Source organism: Dermacentor andersoni, chromosome 3, assembly GCF_023375885.2.
Source record: "Dermacentor andersoni chromosome 3, qqDerAnde1_hic_scaffold, whole genome shotgun sequence".
In the NCBI taxonomy this organism is placed as follows: Eukaryota; Metazoa; Arthropoda; class Arachnida; order Ixodida; family Ixodidae; genus Dermacentor; species Dermacentor andersoni.
Genome location: NC_092816.1, coordinates 176,025,907 through 176,043,997, shown reverse-complemented (window position 1 = coordinate 176,043,997; position 18,091 = coordinate 176,025,907). Strand labels below are relative to the sequence as shown.

General features: G+C 45.9%; 1 protein-coding gene across 4 annotated transcripts in view; it reads left to right on the top strand.

Moving 5' to 3' along the window:
* Positions 1 to 18,091, top strand: part of LOC126524673 (uncharacterized) — a 143,287-nt gene that overhangs the window by 111,031 nt on the left and 14,165 nt on the right. For all 4 annotated transcript variants that reach the window (XM_055067311.2, XM_055067312.2, XM_055067313.2 and 1 more), the window contains exon 2: positions 13,277 to 13,628. In XM_055067311.2, the coding sequence (XP_054923286.1) occupies positions 13,350 to 13,628 (279 nt within the window). In that variant the 5' untranslated portion in view covers positions 13,277 to 13,349. The remainder of the gene's footprint in view (positions 1 to 13,276; positions 13,629 to 18,091) is intronic.

Here is an 18,091-nt window from a genome sequence, read left to right as displayed (position 1 = left end):
TGGGAACAACACACTGCTATAAAAAGGTCCGTGCCACGAAGTGCGCAACCGTATGATGCGAACAGATATTGAGGCGAAGAAAGTCGTAGGGGAAGTTAGCTGAATTATAATGCGCAGCATTATAGGTGGAGTAGTTCGAAAATTCTGGTCGTCTGACCGTGGCACCAAAAAGACGTGGACTGATTCCGGAGACAGTGCAATACCGGGCCGGCAGTGATCCGGTATTGAAGCCTTTCCCAGTACAGGGAGAGAATGCGCAGTTTAAGCCTGCTGCGTGCGTGGCTTAACAGGGGCCGGCAGGTATGGCTTGATAACGACTCATTGTCCGCGCAAGCATTATACGCCTCGGTGCAAAGCAGTGTACGTGGCAGTCTAGCAGCGCCGGAGCACGACTACGTGCCCACCACGAGACAAGGCGGAGTAATCGATCCCGTATACGTACCTCGTATCCGCCGCACGAAAACACTAAAGTACATGTCATATTTCAGCACCCGTTCCCAATACACAGAAACTGTAGGTGTAGGAATGTGCAAGACAAGAATATGTGCATATATATATATATATATATATATATATATATATATATATATATATATATATATATATATATATATATATATATATATATATATATATATATATATATGTATATATGTATAAGTATATGTTTGTGTGTGTGTTCTCTTTATTTCCAGACACATGCCCAAACATCACTGTTCCCGCAACCTGTGTCCAATACAGACGCAGGAGAAGCAAGCCGAAGCCCGGTATAACAGTACACATGTTAGATTATTCCCGTTCGGGTTGGTTAAGCTAATTATGTTATTTCATGTGTAGAAATGATAAGCTAAGGGAAAGGAAATTACGAAAATTAACAGAACTTCCCGCCGGTGACAGTCGTACCGACAACCTAAGAAATACGCGTGCGTTGCCCTGCGAATTGTGCTGCGACTGTGACTGCTACCGCACAAACAATCCTTGGTATATATATATATATATACATATATATATATATATATATATAGGTATACATACCCACACATTCTTTCGCCAGTGCAATTTATGGCCATAGCGGCCCCGGATAATGCGTAATGCGCAGGTTATGCGTTCCGTTCCTACTGGCGGTAACTTGTTTTTTGTTCGCCTTTCATTTGACTTCAGTTCATTAAAACTACAGTGCAGTTAGAAAAAGGCAACTAGAAATGCCGTCTCTTGTGTTATCATTTGCTTTTTTATGTTTTGGCTTCACGTGGTTGTGACTATAAATAAAATCGGACCTCATAGTTTCCCTTATTTTCTTTGGAGAAGTATGCAAGAGCACTCAAGGCTTAGGTCACCGGGACCACATGTTAGCTGCTAAATATTGATCAACTTCTAAATAATCTTTATTGAAAAACAGCACTTCAGAGATAGGGCCATTATTTTAGTTGTTTGCACCAATTCACTACGGAAATTCAAAATAAAATGAAGCATAACTGCAGGGCTTTCCATGTCACCTTTGTGGGCTGAGTAAAGATTAAGATATAGAGCCTTCATTATAATGCTGATAAGAAAACGAAAAATTGCGTCAGGATGATGCTTGGAAAGAAAAGGAGGCACACGGCATAAATATATGCATGCAATGGTAATAATGCTTTATGAGCTCAAAGACGCGGAAATTAATTTCAACATTTTCGAGCTAATTAAGGTAATAAACCCGTATGCGCTTTCTCCGAGTGAGCCTAAAACCGGAAACGGAAGTGTGGCTTCAGACATCGAAAAATATGGTGCGATCGTGGGAGATAAGTGCGGTCTAAAGATATGGGTTTATCCTGAAAGTAGTGCTAAAACTGTCTAAAAAAAGAAAATGAGGTACAGCAAAGGTTGAGTAAGGGGCTCCATGCATGTAAAAGCAGGATGCACCTAAAGCACAGTGAACGAGTGTAGGCGAGGTTAAGGTGACGCAGCAGTGGTTGACATTAAAGAAAGACAATGCCTTCCGGTGAGTTCCTCTCTTCCCTCTCGAATAACAAACATAGAAGAACAAGGAACAACAAACCACATGGCACACTTATGTGCCCCAAAACACCTTGCCTTTCTTCGATATCAACCGCTAGTTAGTCGCTGTAGCTTTCTTTATATCTTTTTAAACTGAGGTCTCAGTTAGCTTATAGGCAACACCGCGCAGGTAAAAGATCACGCGGTTTGTTCTCGTCCTTGATATCGAGGCTAAAAACGATGGGATATGATATTTCGATCTCATTTCTGCCCGCGATTTTATTGATATCACAAATAAAAGAAAAAGTGGCGTCTTAAATAAAGCCTGAGGTCATTTTCTTGGTTTTGTTCAAGTTTGGTCAAACATTTATTGGAAGATGTAGATCCTTTAATAGGTTTGGGCAGCGAATAAGTGCTGCTAGAAATGAGTTTTTATTTTCCTTCGTTATGAAGGAGGAATCTGGGCTAAAAGCTGAACGGCCTGGCGGCCCTCATAGATCCACCATACAATTTGGCATAATAGAGTACCACACAAATTTGTATGGTTAACAGGATATGAACATGTAAATTGCAAGGGTGCTTCAAGTGTTACATAGGACCAGCGAGCGTTCGTAAGGTAGCACAATGAACATTATTATCTACAATGAAAAACATAATTTTTGATCAAGTAATTATTACTTGGAAGTATTCAGGATATTAAACTGGGAATGCTTAGGAGTAAAGATCGACGGCGAATATCTCAGCAACCTTCGGTTTGCCGATGACATTGTTCTATTCAGCAACAATGCAGACGAGTTACAACAAATTATTGAGTAGCTTAGCGGAGAGAGGGTAAGAGTGGGATTGAAGAATAATATTGACACGTGTACTTCTTTATCTTTATCGGGGGACCACTTCTCACCATCTAACAAATGTTCTCGCACAGCGCAGTACGCGCCTGCATGTAAAATAATTTTCTGGAATCTTATCGATGGTTCCATGCGCTGTCTTTCCCCGCAACTTGTGTAATCTGATTGCATGTATGCGCGACGCGAATAGTGTAGTACTTTGTGGAAGACACGCGCGTCCCAGCGGTTACTCTGGAACATTCGACGACTGAACTATAAAAGCCGACGCGCTTGACCCGCTGATCAGATTTTCGACGATCGCCGACTGTGTTCGACGTTATCGTTGTGCTTTAAGTGTAGCCTGTCTTTGTGGGCACAGGTTCGCCCAATAAAAGCAAGTTTTGTCTTTCACAGTATTGCTACTGTGTTTTTTAACCTCACTACCACGTGACATCTGGTGGAGGTGCTTTTCGACCATGTACCGGACGCCCCCGACAAGCCGTGATCCAAGCCAGGACCGCAAAGAGAGCACCAACGTAGTCCCGGACCATCGAGCAAGCCGTCGTCTAGAACAGCTGCCCCCGGAGCATGGACTTCTGCCTGAGAAGACCAAAAAGATTGTGACCAAAACAACCACAATGGCAGCCCCAGTGTCACCCGTCGTACTTCTACAACCCAGAGAGCCCCCTACCTTCCGTGGAGCTACGTCGGAGGATCCGGAAACCTTGCTCGAAACCTTCGAAAGGATCTCGACCTTTAACGACTGGACATCTGAGGATAACCTACGACATGTGTACTTGTCCTTGGAAGATGCCGCGAGGTGAGGTCTCGTCGTGACCTCACCTTGAGTGTGCTCGAAAGTCAAGTCAGCATCCCGCCTCGCTCCAGCATTGTCATTTCCGTCGGCACCAAAACACCTGACGACGTAGAAGGCGTCATCAAGGGTGACCAACATCTACTGCTCGACCGTGAAATTTGCGTCGCAAGAGGGATCGCTCGACTGCACAAAGGAAAAACTAAAGTGTTGCTGACAAATTTCAGCCAGGAGTTCAAACACATCAACAAGGGCACTACGATCGCGTACATCGAGGAAATTCTGGAAACCAGTAATACGTTAGTCCTCTCCGGTTCTGCCGCATCAACCAGACTTGGACGTAAATCCAAGTCTCCCCATGAGCAAGCAGCAACAGCTCAGGAGTTTTCTCCGACGACACGAGGACTGCTTTTCGACGTCATCGAGGATTCGACAAACACCAGTTGCAAAGCATCGTATAATAACCGAAGAGTGCGCTCAACCACTCCGCCGGAGCCCTTACCGAGTTTCGACGCGAGAACGTGAAGCCATTAGGCAAGAAGTCGACGAAATGCTCCGCGACGACATCATCCAGCCGTCGAAAAGCCCGTGAGCATCTCCTGTTGCCCTGGTGAAGAAAAGGGACATGCGTTTAGACCATAGTAGCAGCTGCAATTACTTGAAAGTTCAATTTTTATTTACCTTTAAGTACGAGTTTTAGGGAAGTATAGTATTTGTGAGCGAAACGAATCCGAGTTATTAGAAACAGTGCTGTTTAGAGTGTATAGCTTATGGTGTTTGCAGCAAATGAAAATAGTAGACCGGATCACTTAAGTAAGCCATACGTGCTGAATAACGGTGGCGTAAAAAATTTGTTCTGCCTGCCATTGTAGCCATGGAGGTACCACAAAGCCCTATTCTGAATGAATAAAGGTTTCTGATAGTAACAGCGGTGGTATCCCATAATAAGCACAATAGATTAGCTTAGAGTAGGCGAAGGCATAATATATCAGCAGCCTTAACCTCATGGCTATCAGATTGACTGCCCTACAGAGACAGCCAATGTTTTTTTTTTTTCAGTGTTAATTCAGAGGTGTCGCCGAATCAAACACCAAGAAACTCAATGCAGGCAAGCTGGCGTACTTTTACGTCTCCAGAATTTATTGTTAAAAGTAAAAAGATAAACAGCATTCATGGACCTGAGAATTATGTTACTTTACACAAACTTAAGAATAGTGTTGTGTTGCAGCCTGAATTATAACCTACTTAATTGTTTGCCATGGTTAGTGATTTTATTAGATACCACATTGTCAAGATTATGTTCATATCGCCAGTATACGCAATCATGCCTATAGCAACTGGTAGATTAGTAATTTCATTATAATCACTAAACATGATAGTGGCCTCAATATGGATCCCCGGGGAACTTTGTAGTCATAGCTAATCGGTTGGAAAAGAGATCATTCACCCGTAGATATTTCTCCCAATTACATATACATCTCTGTGAGAAAGTTATTTCAACCCCACTTATGACATAATAATTGAAGTTGTCTAAAAGATTATCATTTTGTAAACAGTTGCATGCCTCACAGAAATCTAGGCATATGCCAAGGGTGTATTATTTGTGTTCAACATTTTCAGTAATTTTATCATTCATAACAAGTAATGTTTTCCCTAGATTTGTACTGAATAAATGCACGCACTAAGAAAAGAACCAAACAATTTTCCATTAGGCGCAGTGATTAGAGTAACGTTTTTATTCTCTGCTGTTTTAGTTTTATCAGTGACTTCAGGCGAGACCTTACAGCAGTCGCTTTGAATCTTCGCAATACGCGGAATAAGATAATTGGTTTTTTGTAGGTTTGACTTTCTTACGCAGTTTACTTCTACACGTTTTCTAATCATTGACCACAACGTGGCCTCGCCCACGGAGTACGACAAACGGGAGCGCCGACTCGCCTGATAGCGAACCAGGTGCTTTGTGGCTCGAATCGTAAGTTGCGCGGAAACTTCCTAGCGCAGCACCCAAACCTGCGCCGCCTGCAATGGCCCACGTACGGGCCCACGCGCGGCGTGGCGTTGGTTGGTTGATCATGTGTGACCATATCTGTGCTAACTGCTATGTTACATGGCAAGCCTTATGGCGCATAAGTACGTGGTTTCGGAGCAAATAATACCAGTTGTTAGCCAGCGATTGTGTTGTGGTTTGTGCTTCTTCTTCTCCGTCTCTTGTCACGCTGCGCCTTTTGAATAGCCATGAATGAACTAGCCCAAATCAAAGTTTTCCTTCAATTTATGGCATGTTTCGGCCTGTGTCCTAGCTTGCTACACCGACATGCTGTAGTTCAAACAACTGCTGCGACCAGTTTAACATGTTCCGCTACAATTAATGTTCACTGCACCACTTGATTCGGCCACTGGTGGCAGCATAGCCCTAAAATAAGCGAGTACACGCAATTCAGGCCTTCAGGAACATAAGTAAACATTTGCTTTACACCGGTATTCTGCAGACCTAACACAACCTTATTGAAGTGATGGTCGCTAATTTAGTAGGAGACTGACTCTAATGCAAAAAAAAAACATTTTATTTCATTTTCTACTTAAATTAGCTAAGCCCCAGCAGGCCCCCACTATCACTAGCTAATACATCACTGCAGCTCCACTAAAAGGACGCGCTGTTACTGCCTTTATCTCCCCGGCAGAACTGCGACGGCTAACTTCCGCGACACAACACTTTTTCACTCTTTGAAATAGACTTGTCGCATCTGTACTGGCTGCAGTCGCAATCGAAAAACGCACCGCTAGGATGCAGCGCTTCAAGCGGCGACAAAAGCAATACCTTGCCATCCTGCCACTTAATATACTCGTAGCTGAAACGACTGCAAGAGAGTTTCGCAGCCTCGCTCGTACCATCACGTTAGGTTATTGGCATACCCCACAGAACTCTAGGTGTCGCTTATACAGCCTCGACCCATCACTAAAACTTAAATTACCAGCAAACCTTTCACGACGTGACGCAACACTACTGTGTCGGCTGTGGGTAGGAGTAGTATTCACCAACTCCTACAGCTATCGTATTGGAATGGCGGACTCACCATTGTGCACTAACTGCAAGTATGAAGAGACGATCAGTCATCTTCTGTGACACTGTTCTCGCTTTGATAATCAACGTCACTCTCTCCAATGTGCCGTGAATAGAATAGATGACAGGCCATTTACAGAAGCAAAAATCTTGGGAGCCTGGCCTCACAGTTCATTAATCCAGGAAGCAGTTAGAGCACTTCTTCAGTACCTGAAGGCAACAGACTTGAGTGCCCGAATGTAGACATCCTGCACCTAGCTTTGTGCATGTGAAAATGCGGTATAGACTCATGTTTTCTCTATCTCTCTTTAACTCCCCATTCCCCTCTCCTCGTGTAGGGTAGCAAACTGGACTCAGTTTGGTTACCCTCCCGGCCTTTCCTTCTTCCCTTCTCTCTGTCTTTCTCTCTCTCTTTCTCTCTTTTGGCTGTCGACATGGTCGTTTCTAGGTTGGGCGACCATACAGCGCGTACATCTGGTATAATTAGCTAGGGAAGAAAGAAAGGGACGAGTATGCCTTTGAAAGGCGACCTAAAAGAGAGCAGGTGAGCAGAGGCCGGGAGCGGCGGTTTGCTTTTATGATTGGGACATTACATGGCTGCAACAAATGCTTCGCAAGACAGGAGAGTCGGCGCTTGGTTCCGTGGTTTGGACTGTGAACGAAAAGTTGGTACATTGTGTGAATGTTGTAATGCGTAAGGATTTCTGTGCTTACCCAATGAGAAAACCGTCCGTCCATCCGTCCGACCGTCCGTCCGTCCGCCCCGTGAGGTGATCGCTTTCAACATAGAGTCCGCAGCAGCAAGCGAATTCACCTTCGTGCTGCCTCTTGCTTCAACGTGAACGACGCAGCGAGAACACAGCGCTCACGAAGGTCTTGGCACGCGCCGCACCCGGCCCCTTTCGCGGATCCCTTTCCAGATGTGGACGCGCGCGTTTCTCTTCAGCGCGAAGCGGCGAACACACAGCGCGCGAAGCTATCAGCAGTCGGCTCTCGCTGTCCGCTTCGCCGATCGCTTTGAAGATATGGTCCGCGCGGCCGTGCCAGGGTACGTTTGATCGGTCGGTGCCGCCGCCGGAGTGGCATGATTTTGGTTCATAATGGTTCGACACAGATGGACAAGGCGCTAACGAGCAATAACAGCTTATGATGATCGGAACGTTAACAGCGCCACCTGGCGCAGCCATCGGCAGTACATTATTTGGGTTGTCACTGCAACTTGCACCGCCGTCCGCACCACTTCGCGTCGCCGCAGCGTTGTCGTTCGTACTGGCCGGATCAAGCGTTATCACACTGATAATGACACCGGGCTGCGTGAAGATGAGCAAGTGGCACAATGCTTACGCGTACTTAGACAACTCCCAGAGGAGTTTCTGCGTGAATTTCTTCGTGTAACTGCTTGCTCATCGGCGGCTTCCAGTACGTACTGTTAAATACTCTTTGAATGAGTGGCAAAACATTATTATAGCCTTCCAAGAACTTTTAAATGAATTCTGAATACCCCTTATATCTGATATATTACATATGTTCTGCGAATTTATTATTATAAACGAGGTAATTCAACTGCTTCACAGTTTCATCAAGTTTCTTTTTTCACGGGAATCATATTTAACAATATGGTTCGTTCAGTACGGGCAGTTTTGTCGTGCTCTGTAGGAATGAAAGAAAAATTTGAAATGTGATCACTGACACCAGAAATCAGTAAGTCAGTTTATGCATGAACATAATAATCTTTTGTGACACAAACTTCTAGAACTGTAGCTGTATCACTGGTGATTGTAGACGGTACAGTTATGTAGTTCTAACACGCAAATGATGAAACGCAGCTGTTGAATCCTCCACTATTGCAGTCATCAGATAATTCACCTAAATTTATGTATACTATTATTACAAACGGAAGAGAAATGTAGTTCAAATTTTCGAGCAATCTTTCAACCATAAATTAAGATACATTGTTTTTTTTGTAGTCGGAGGCATGTTCGGGGGCCTCTAAATTATCACAGTAAATTGAAGCAGGCACTAAGCCTGCGTCCACAGTTAGCTTTTCTCACTTCTCACAAACCTAATCTCATGCCTAGTATTTAGTGCGTAAGTTCACTGTTGTTTCTCCATGAGCTTCTCAGACGCTTCTCGATCTCCAGATGTTAATGCTTCGTTGGGCGACCGTATAACAATGCAGCGTTGCAGGCGAGGCACGTCTGTTACGCTCTCGCCCCCCCCCCTCTTCGTATAACGTCCGAAGTACTAATTCCTGCACACTGCATGCACTGAGCATGAGCAACACTTTTCGCTGCTGCCATAGAATGAGCTGATAGCACGTGCTCCCGTGTCCCCGCTACAAAAGATGAAGACAGTACACATAGCTCACGCGGTTCGTAGTCAAGGGTGCAGTTGACCACGACGGCAATATTTCGCACCCAAGTTTGAAATCGATATCGCATTATTCTTCATGACAAAGTGCTAGGAAGCGCGGGACGTGGAAAAGCTAACACCAACCCCAGTGTTAGACTCCTATTCCACGCCGTTACCTTGTTGACGCTTTGGTCTGAAGATGAATTTGTGCGAATTCACCTAAGTTTCTGTTATTTTACCGCGTTCCCGTTCTTCGCGCGCTCCGGCGGAAAGAGCGCTTGATGCCCCTGCAAGATATTTCGCTCAAGCTTCAGAAATGTGACCTGGGCGCCAACAGCCAAATCTTGTGATTACTTTCGAAGCTCTGTGATGACTCATGCTAGAGAAAGAGATGGGCTTGTTAAAGGGGAAACGCAGAAATCTCGAGCTAAGCTTCTGTAGCCCTCTGTAGAGCGTTTGAATAAGTGAAAAAAGGAAGAAAAGGAGCGGGAGGAAATGACAATCAGCTTGTGATAGCAGCACTACCAAGTCGAGGCAGCGCAGCCGCTGATAGTAGCGCCAAAGTAAATACACCTGGTAGCGAAGCTTTCATAAGAGACTTTTAGCTCAGCGGGTTTACGTTTCGCTCCGCTCGCGGTCTCCACCGTTGCGCCAGCGGAGCGGCTCGCGAAAAAAGAATTTTAGCCCGGCGGATCACTCACCCGCTCGCGCGAGGTAAAGAGCGGGGCGCTCTGCTGCCCCACCTAGTGGTCCGAATAGGAGTTACTGAGAAATGAAATTGAATTACGCTTGCTTTTATTATGCAAGAAATGATGAATAAAGATATATTACATGTTCTCAGTACATTATTTTTTAATAATGTACTGAGTACTAATGTAGGGGTCAGAGCCGCAGTCGCCGTCATCGATGCAGAACTGCCGGCGTGGCCGGCGTTCATGTTCGCGCCTGCCATCGTGCATTTCCCATACGCGCCCGCGCGCGCTTACGCACGCTCGCGCGCTGCGTATACCCTCCGCTGGGGAGTGCTTTCCAGCGGGCGTAAACGCTGCTCCGTAAAACCGCTGGCCGCCTCAGCGTGGTGCGCATGCGCAGTCGCGTCTCCACTCGCCCGCTCCGCTCCGCTGGCCGTAAACCCGCTGGGCTAAAACTCTCTATAGAAGCCCATGCGTTCAAAATATGGCGGTTCTTCAGCGGTTCATAGTGTCCCTGTATATGCTCCCGCAGGGAGCAGAGTTGCGCATAGGTACGCCGTTGTGCTCCAGCTCTGCAGTGAAACAACTCCTCGAGCGCTCAGGAGGCAAATGCAGCGCTGTGTTCCATTTGCTTTCTTCTTTGGTGGTCGCGAGCTATATGCGCCAACTGTTCGCATGCGGTGAGCAAGATGGCACTTTTTAATGCAGGCTACTCTCGAATGATTGGCGCAGCCGGAGGGGTGCCAACCCCCCGGAATTTTTAGTTTTTATGTACATATATACACTCACATGTACAAACACACGCACGAACGCACATATAGGGGCCCACTCGATCCCTCGAAATAAAATCATGATTGCGCCCGTCACTCAAACAGCTCCAACATTCGCGTGTAAACGCGCATTACCTTGCAACAAAAAATGGTGCAATCTTTATCAGCATGGATAGGAAGTTCTGTCGCGGAGACCGGAAGGCAAGAAATGATTTAAGGAGTGTTTAAGGGAACTTAGCACATGTGTGCTGGACAATTATGTGAGCACATTTTGCCTGCCGAAACCAGACGAATAATGATCATGGCCAAGAGAACTATCGTGCCTGCAGTTATGTCAGTGACCGTTAACACTGACCGTCATTCACAGCTGCTGCACGTTTTCGATATATACGGTACAGACACATAGAGTTAAACTCATTTCAAATGTTGACATGCGCATATTTTATGGGGAGCTTACTTTTACGATGCATACGGCAAACTTAACAGCTGCTTCGTAGTAGCAAATTTGGGAGTAGAAAACGATTCAAGATGCACGAGCTTCTAGATCAAATTTATTTCCTACAAGGGTATGGATGAGCAATGGCTGGTGGCAGCAGGGGATGAGTGCTGGTTCTTGGATCCTTGGGGGCAGAATTCAAAGCCACTGGAAAGGTAACAAGTTATTAGGAGTAAGAACAGGTTCTTTTTATTGCACTTTAATCACGTAAGACGCCAAACTTGCAAAGTAATTATTCACACATTGCAGACTGTAATATGACGACAGATCTTTCTTTATCTCTTCATACTACTCAGGTTAATTTACTATAGGACAGCACTTATTAAACGTACAAAAATAATTTCACATTCCTCACGTCGACTACGGCTGATCGAACAGGCAACGTATTGCGAGCGGTAAATGCTGAAGCTATCACAGCTGTCTCATAAGCGAGAGCGCACGATGTTTTAGCATACTACAAAACAATGAACGCGAGTACATTAAGCGACCTTACATGAAATATGAGAACGCCGCCAAAAATAGAGAGAAGCCAGGATGCAGCGGGCAAACCGTATCTGCTAGTATTTACTCTGTTTTGAACATACTGTTATAGATCCGCATAGTTAGAAGAATCGTACAAGATACACAGCGAATTGCGCTGGTTGGTAAGTTAACATTGTTGGCGTATACGTGCAGCGCGACACAGACGTGTCGTCCATTCTTTGCCCCGCGTCTGTGTCGCGCTGCACGTATACACCAAAAATTGCACAAGTGAACAACCTGTCATGCCAGACGCACGCATTTCAGTGTATACAGGAGTGTTATTCGAGATAAATGCTGATTTAGTGTAAACAAGCCGAACTCATCTCTGTAAACAACGCGAACGCACCTAGCATATCCTCGTCCCTTTCGGAGCTGGCCGGTCTCGCACGTCCCCACGGCACCGCGCAAAAAGCTTTGCCACCTTACGTGCGATTTGTACGGTTTGGTGCGCTGCACCCCGTCATACTGGAATACAAGTCTCAAAATTGTGTTTTTTACCACTTCACTAAAGTTATTAATTTAATGCCCTCGAACACTGTACCTGCAACCGGGAACCGATCGGTGCAACGCACGCTTGACGGTCCGCTGATTGCAATTTCGACAGCACTAACGGAAACGAGCCGGCGCCGTGCCCGTGAAGTTGGCTTCGCAGCGGTGCAGTTGATCATTCGACGTCATTTTTGTACCACGTGATAGCGTTCGGCGAATAGCGGTGCGAGCGGCGCCGGAAAAGTTACACGCAACTCTGCCCCCTGCGGGAGCATATACAGGAACACTACCGGTTCATAGGGCTTAACGCCATCTTATGAAGAGGGCACACTCCCGGCGCAAAAAAAAAAGCAAAAAAAACATTGTGACGCCATATCCGTTAAAAACAAAAGTGACGTCATTTTCTTATAATATACGCGAAGTTTGTTTTGCTGGCCTGCCATTACAGCTGTATATTTAAATATTCTGCAATTCGACTTGATGGGCCTTTCGAGCTTTCAGCGTGGAAAGCGATGCCAGGAAAGGTCGGCCGTACGGGTGTCGAAATCGCACCCTAAACAGAAAACACTTTCTTTGGAGGCCGATGAAAGGTTTAGGTGTAGAGTGCTGGTTCTCTCGTCGAGCACCAAGCCCGTTGGTCTGCGCAGTCGCACTAAACCAACTAAATAAGCAATTATCTGGCGGTCGTAACACTTTTGACTGAATAGGTAGAGAAACGATAAAGCTACCCACGTCACCTAATTCCGACAACCGTCGACGAGCAAAACAGCACACCGTGTGAGGGGGGCGTATGCTCGCAGGTGAATTTTACAAGCGCGCCTTTCTGCACACTTCAAAAGCTGCATTGCTCTGCAGGCGATAGCGCCCACCTTACGATGGGCGCTGAACAAAGGTATTTATTGATAATGAAAAAATAGAGTTGTCTTTTCTTTACTCGTCACGCGTATAAAAAATTGATTAAGAATTTCATTTTCGTTGAATGAATCTAACTGGGCCTCGCTTTATTTAAGATATATCTTTTTTTCTTTCCCAATGTTTGTTCCCTCCAAACATAGCCGCGTTTCAATCGCTTCTCCCATAGCCATCATTGCTGATGTCGGTGGCAATTTGTTCAGAACCGCTTTTCACTCGAAGCTCTGCGACCTATTTGGATCGACGTTGGTAGCGCGGCTGGTTTGTTTGATCAGCACACGTGTTTTTAGAACTCAGTGTAACGTTCGCCGTCGCTTCAGCCACATAAAACAATCCCGGCCTTCTCGGTTGCATCTTTCTGCAGGTACCTGCCAGCTGCGCTACCGAGTGGTCACTGAACTAGGGCGGGGACGACGAAGAAGGGGCCGGAAACGGTCATGTCGGGGTTTCTGCATTCCGACTGGTGCGAAGTGTATCTATGCAGTATGCCACTTCAGCAGGGGGCCTCCATGAATGGCGCTGTCGACGCCCTCTCACTGTTTGCCTCGTCGTCGCGCTCGGTGTGCGGCAACTCCTGGGAGAAGCACTGGCTGCTCGTGTTTGACTACGGCGAAGAGGAGGTGCTCATCTGCGATGCTGACATGGACCATTTGGGGGAGCTCACGGGTCGGACCTCTTGGAAAAAGAGGGCGGCGCTACAAAACTACGAACACAAGGTAATTGTGAGCCGCGAGGATAGTTGAGCTAGAAAGCTGGAAATTATGTCAGAACTGTGTCTTTCTAATAAGAGGGCCATATACATGGTTGCTTGTTTATTAGCACGAACATCATTATTTTGCTTACTCAGCAATCAACCGGAACACTTGAAAGTGCCCGCAACCAGGACACAGAAAATTTCGCCTAGGCGCTAGAAGTTGTTACGTGCCCTCTAGGGAGCCCTCTAGAGCACGAATTTTTCAAATTGGTTCAGTAATAGCGGAGATAGAAATATTTCAGTGATGCGAACCTGTGATTTCAGGAGACGAGCTTAATCGCCAACATAGGCACTCTCTCCACTTGACCCGTCTAGCCTCCGCAAGTGAACTTCCTTCCCTGCGTTCTCCCATACCGGACATCGACGATCGCGTGGCGTCATGGTTCACGCCATCTTCATTTTTTTTCCTCTCGCTTTTTTGTTGCGGGGTGCACTTTCGCTGACGGTTCCGTGCACAAGGTGTTGCGTTTGCCTCGTTTCGCGCAGCGCGCGACTAGCTGTATAAGTCAGTGCTACACAAACACTCAGACAGACACAAGCGGATAACTGAACATGATAGTGCGCTGGAACATGGCAGAAAATGACATAAGCCGCGTTTACATGAATGCGACAGTGTCGCATCGCATCGCATTTCTAGCGCGTCGCATTCATGTAAACAGCGGTAATGCGCTAGGAAGGCGCATCGCATTAATGCGCCAGGCGAGGGTAGATTTATGGGCGCGAGTCAACTCTCGCAGAGCATGTAAACGCAGGATCGTCGCATTACGAATTATGGGAAGGAATTAGCTGCGGGACTACCGCGCTGGTGAAGCTGCGAGACAGCAACGCCCGAAGCAGAAGCAAAATGGCGCCCGCCACGGCAACTTCGCTCGCCCCAGCGTGCTCTACGCTAGACTACTTCTCGGCACTCAGCCGCCAACGTGCACTCGGCCCACTACCGGAAACCAGTTACCCCGGAAGTCGGCTGCAATCCCCTTATACGACACCATGTGGCGGTACGTTCTCGCGAGAGTTAATGCGCTACATGTAAACGGCGTCGCGTCGCCTTTCCCAAATGCGCTTGGAAATGCGATACGCCACTGTCGCCTTCATGTAAACGGGGCTATAGTTTCGATGCTTCCGCGCACGACTGCAAAATGTTGGAACAAGCAGACGAAACGGAACTACATCTCTCTTGCTGCGGTGCGAAGGGAAACAAAAAGAGGTAGACATTTGGTTTGTGTGTTTTATTATTAATGTATTTATTATTATGTATCTACTGAAGCAACAGATCACGCAAATATCAGATGTTACCTAGAATAATTCCCGAAGTCACTTGACGCTGTTCATAGTGACACGTGATTTCAAGGCAACGCGAGCGGAAGGGCAAAAGGCATTCGATTTGCAATTTCAGCTCCATCCGCGGTGAGTTCCAATGGAATACTTAGCAGACGCAATCGTTAGCGCGCATTGCATGCACTGCGCTTGTCAGCACAAACTGGCCAGAATAGATCAACATTCACCAAAATGTTGAAACAAAAATGCGGCATATAAAATCCAAGCGCAAGACCAATCACTTCAATATATACATATTCTAGTAGCGTTCAGAACAGGTCAAATTGCAGCGTTTCTTTCTCTTTATTCTGCCACACTATAAATGATGGAATCATGATTCCGACTGCTTTTTATTCTATACTTAGAGAGTTCAGAATGACAAATATGCTGAATATTTCAACTACATCATCATCATCATCAGCCTATATTATATCCACTGCAGAACGAAGGCCTCTCCCCGCGATCTCTAATTACACCTGTCCTGCGCCAGCCGATTCCAACTAGCACCCTCAAATTTCCTAATTTCGTCGCACCACCTAGTCTTCTGTCGTCCTCTACTGCGCTTCCGTTCTCTTGATACCCATTCTGTCACCCTAATGGTCCAACGGTTATCTAGTCTACGCATTACATGACTTGCCCAACGCCATTTTTTTCCACACACCTAATCCACAGCGCTCTCTTTCTGTCTCTTAAAGTTATGCCTAGCATTCTTCGTTCCATCGCTCTTTGCCCAGTCCTTAATTTGTTCTCAAGTTTCTTTGTCAGTCTCCAAGTCTCTTCTCCATATGTCAGCACCGGTAAAATGCGCTGATTGTATACCTTCCTTTTCAGTGATAACGGTAAGCTTGCAGTCATGAGCTCACGATGTCTGTAGTATGCGATCTAACCCATTCTTATTCTGTGAATTTCCTTCTCATGGTCAGGGTTAGAATTCTCTGTGATTAGTTGACCTAGGTAAACGCACTCCTTTACAGACTCTAGAGGCTGACTGGCGATCCTGAAGTTTTGTTCCCTTGCCCGTTTATTCATCATTATCTTTGTCTTCTGCATAGTAATTTTCAACCCCACTCTTTCACTCTCCCTGTTACACTCCCCTCAATCATTTGTTGTAACTCGCCTGCAGTGTTGCTGAATAGAACAATGTCATCGGCAAACTGAAAGTTGCTGAGGTACTTACCGTCGATCCTTACTCCCATACCTTCCCAGTATAATAGCTAGCATATTTCTTCCAAGCACGCAGTGAATAGCATAGGAGAGTTTGTGTCTCCTTGTCTGACTCCTTTCTTTATATGTGTCTTCCTTCCTACCGTGCATATTAGGAGGGATCAGGGAATACTTGGCTTTCAGAAGCATTATATAGTCTCTGAAATGTTTTGGACAAATTTTTTACACGCGTAGGTACAGCTACAGTAAAAAATTGGCGACATAATTAAACTGAAGCGTCGCCTATCAAGTGAGCTACGGGCAACTACAAGTTATCCTCCTCCAAAGCCATGGTTTTTCTCAACTCGTTTGCCGAGTGATCTGGGCTAAGCTCCGCTTCACTGGTTCTGCGTCATGATGTGACGTCGTGTCGTCCACTTCGTGTGGTCTTGGAGCCAACACGCGAAGCTTCTCTAACGTCTCCGCTAGCCGTCTGGCCATCAATCCACAGTTGAGTGCTGCGCAAGCCGCGTGCGTTGCGTGGTTTCTGTTTCAGCGCCTGAGCTTCTACGGTATTCCGGTGGGCGCAGAGGAGCTGGCATTTTGACAGCTGGGTTGGTCCGTAAACTAAAGCCCCTCCATACTACTACCGCTGTGATGAAGAGGCTTCAGCGTGAGTGGCTTGCTTGGTGCATCCACCTGGTGGCGCAGAGCTTAACTGCCGAAACGCAGAGCTCCTATTGCTGTAACCAAGTATAAAACATTTCAAGAATTTGAAAAGACGACGTCTTCAAGATTTGGGACAACCTAAAAATGTCTATTGTTTATTTATTTATTCAAAAAAAGTCACAGGCTCCACCAGGAGTATTGTGTGAGGCGGGATCATGCAATGTACATCAACATAAGTGGAAGCATTACAAAGAAGACATAACTAGTACAAGAGAAGTATACTAAGGTACATAAAACGAGGTGAGGCTACACAGTAGTTACAAACTACCAAAATGAGTGGCGACGTACACAATGTAAAGGTGCATAATTTAACACCGTCAAATATTACAAAAGTAATGTAAGGGTACATCTCTTGACATTGCCAAATATAGAACTTAGCGAGAAGCGTGTACTTAATTAAGAGAACACTAATGAAAGCAACTGGTCACGAAAAAACAGCGGTTACTTCGTGACCAAAATGAACAAGGTCATGAATGTGGACGACGTTATCATTTCAATTGCTAGTGGTAATGCTGATGAAGGCCTTTGTGTGCCCGAAGGTACGTTTCAAGGAGCGGTTGTTGCGCAAACGGCGATACGTTCGTAACGGCTGGGAGAGAGGAAGGGTGGTTTGGTATTGACGGTTCGCTATATGAAATAAGCAGATTAGAGGAATCTTTCTGCGTGATTCTAAGGATGATAAGGACAGAGAAGATTAAATATTAATAACTCTGGAATGACAGCTGTAGTCTTTGGTGATGAAACGCGCGGCACGATTTTGTACACGTTCAAGAAGATTGATTAGATAGGTTTGAAGAGGTGACCAAATTGATGACGCATAGTCAAGTTGAGGACGGGCGAATGTGAGATATTCCAGTGGTTTGGTCGAATTAGGAGCACCGTGAAGGTTTCGTTTACGGTAGCCGAGAGTGCGTGATGCCCGTGCTGTGATTTTATCTCTGTGAGTTGTCCAATAAAGTTTGGATGAAAGATGCACGCCAAGGTACTTGTAAGACGTGCGTGATACGTGACAGTTATTAAGAGTTTAGTTAGATACTGAAGCTGATTTCTAGCGGGTGAAGGTCATAAGTCTACATTTATCGTATTAGGAGACATTTGCCAGCGTGAGCACCAATTAGTCACGAGATCCAGGTCTTGGTAGAGAGCAAGATGATCAGCTGAAGAAGAGATGTCACAGTAGGTCACTCAATCGTCTGAGAAAAGTCGGATGTTAGAGGAGACACCCGCTGGCGTATCATT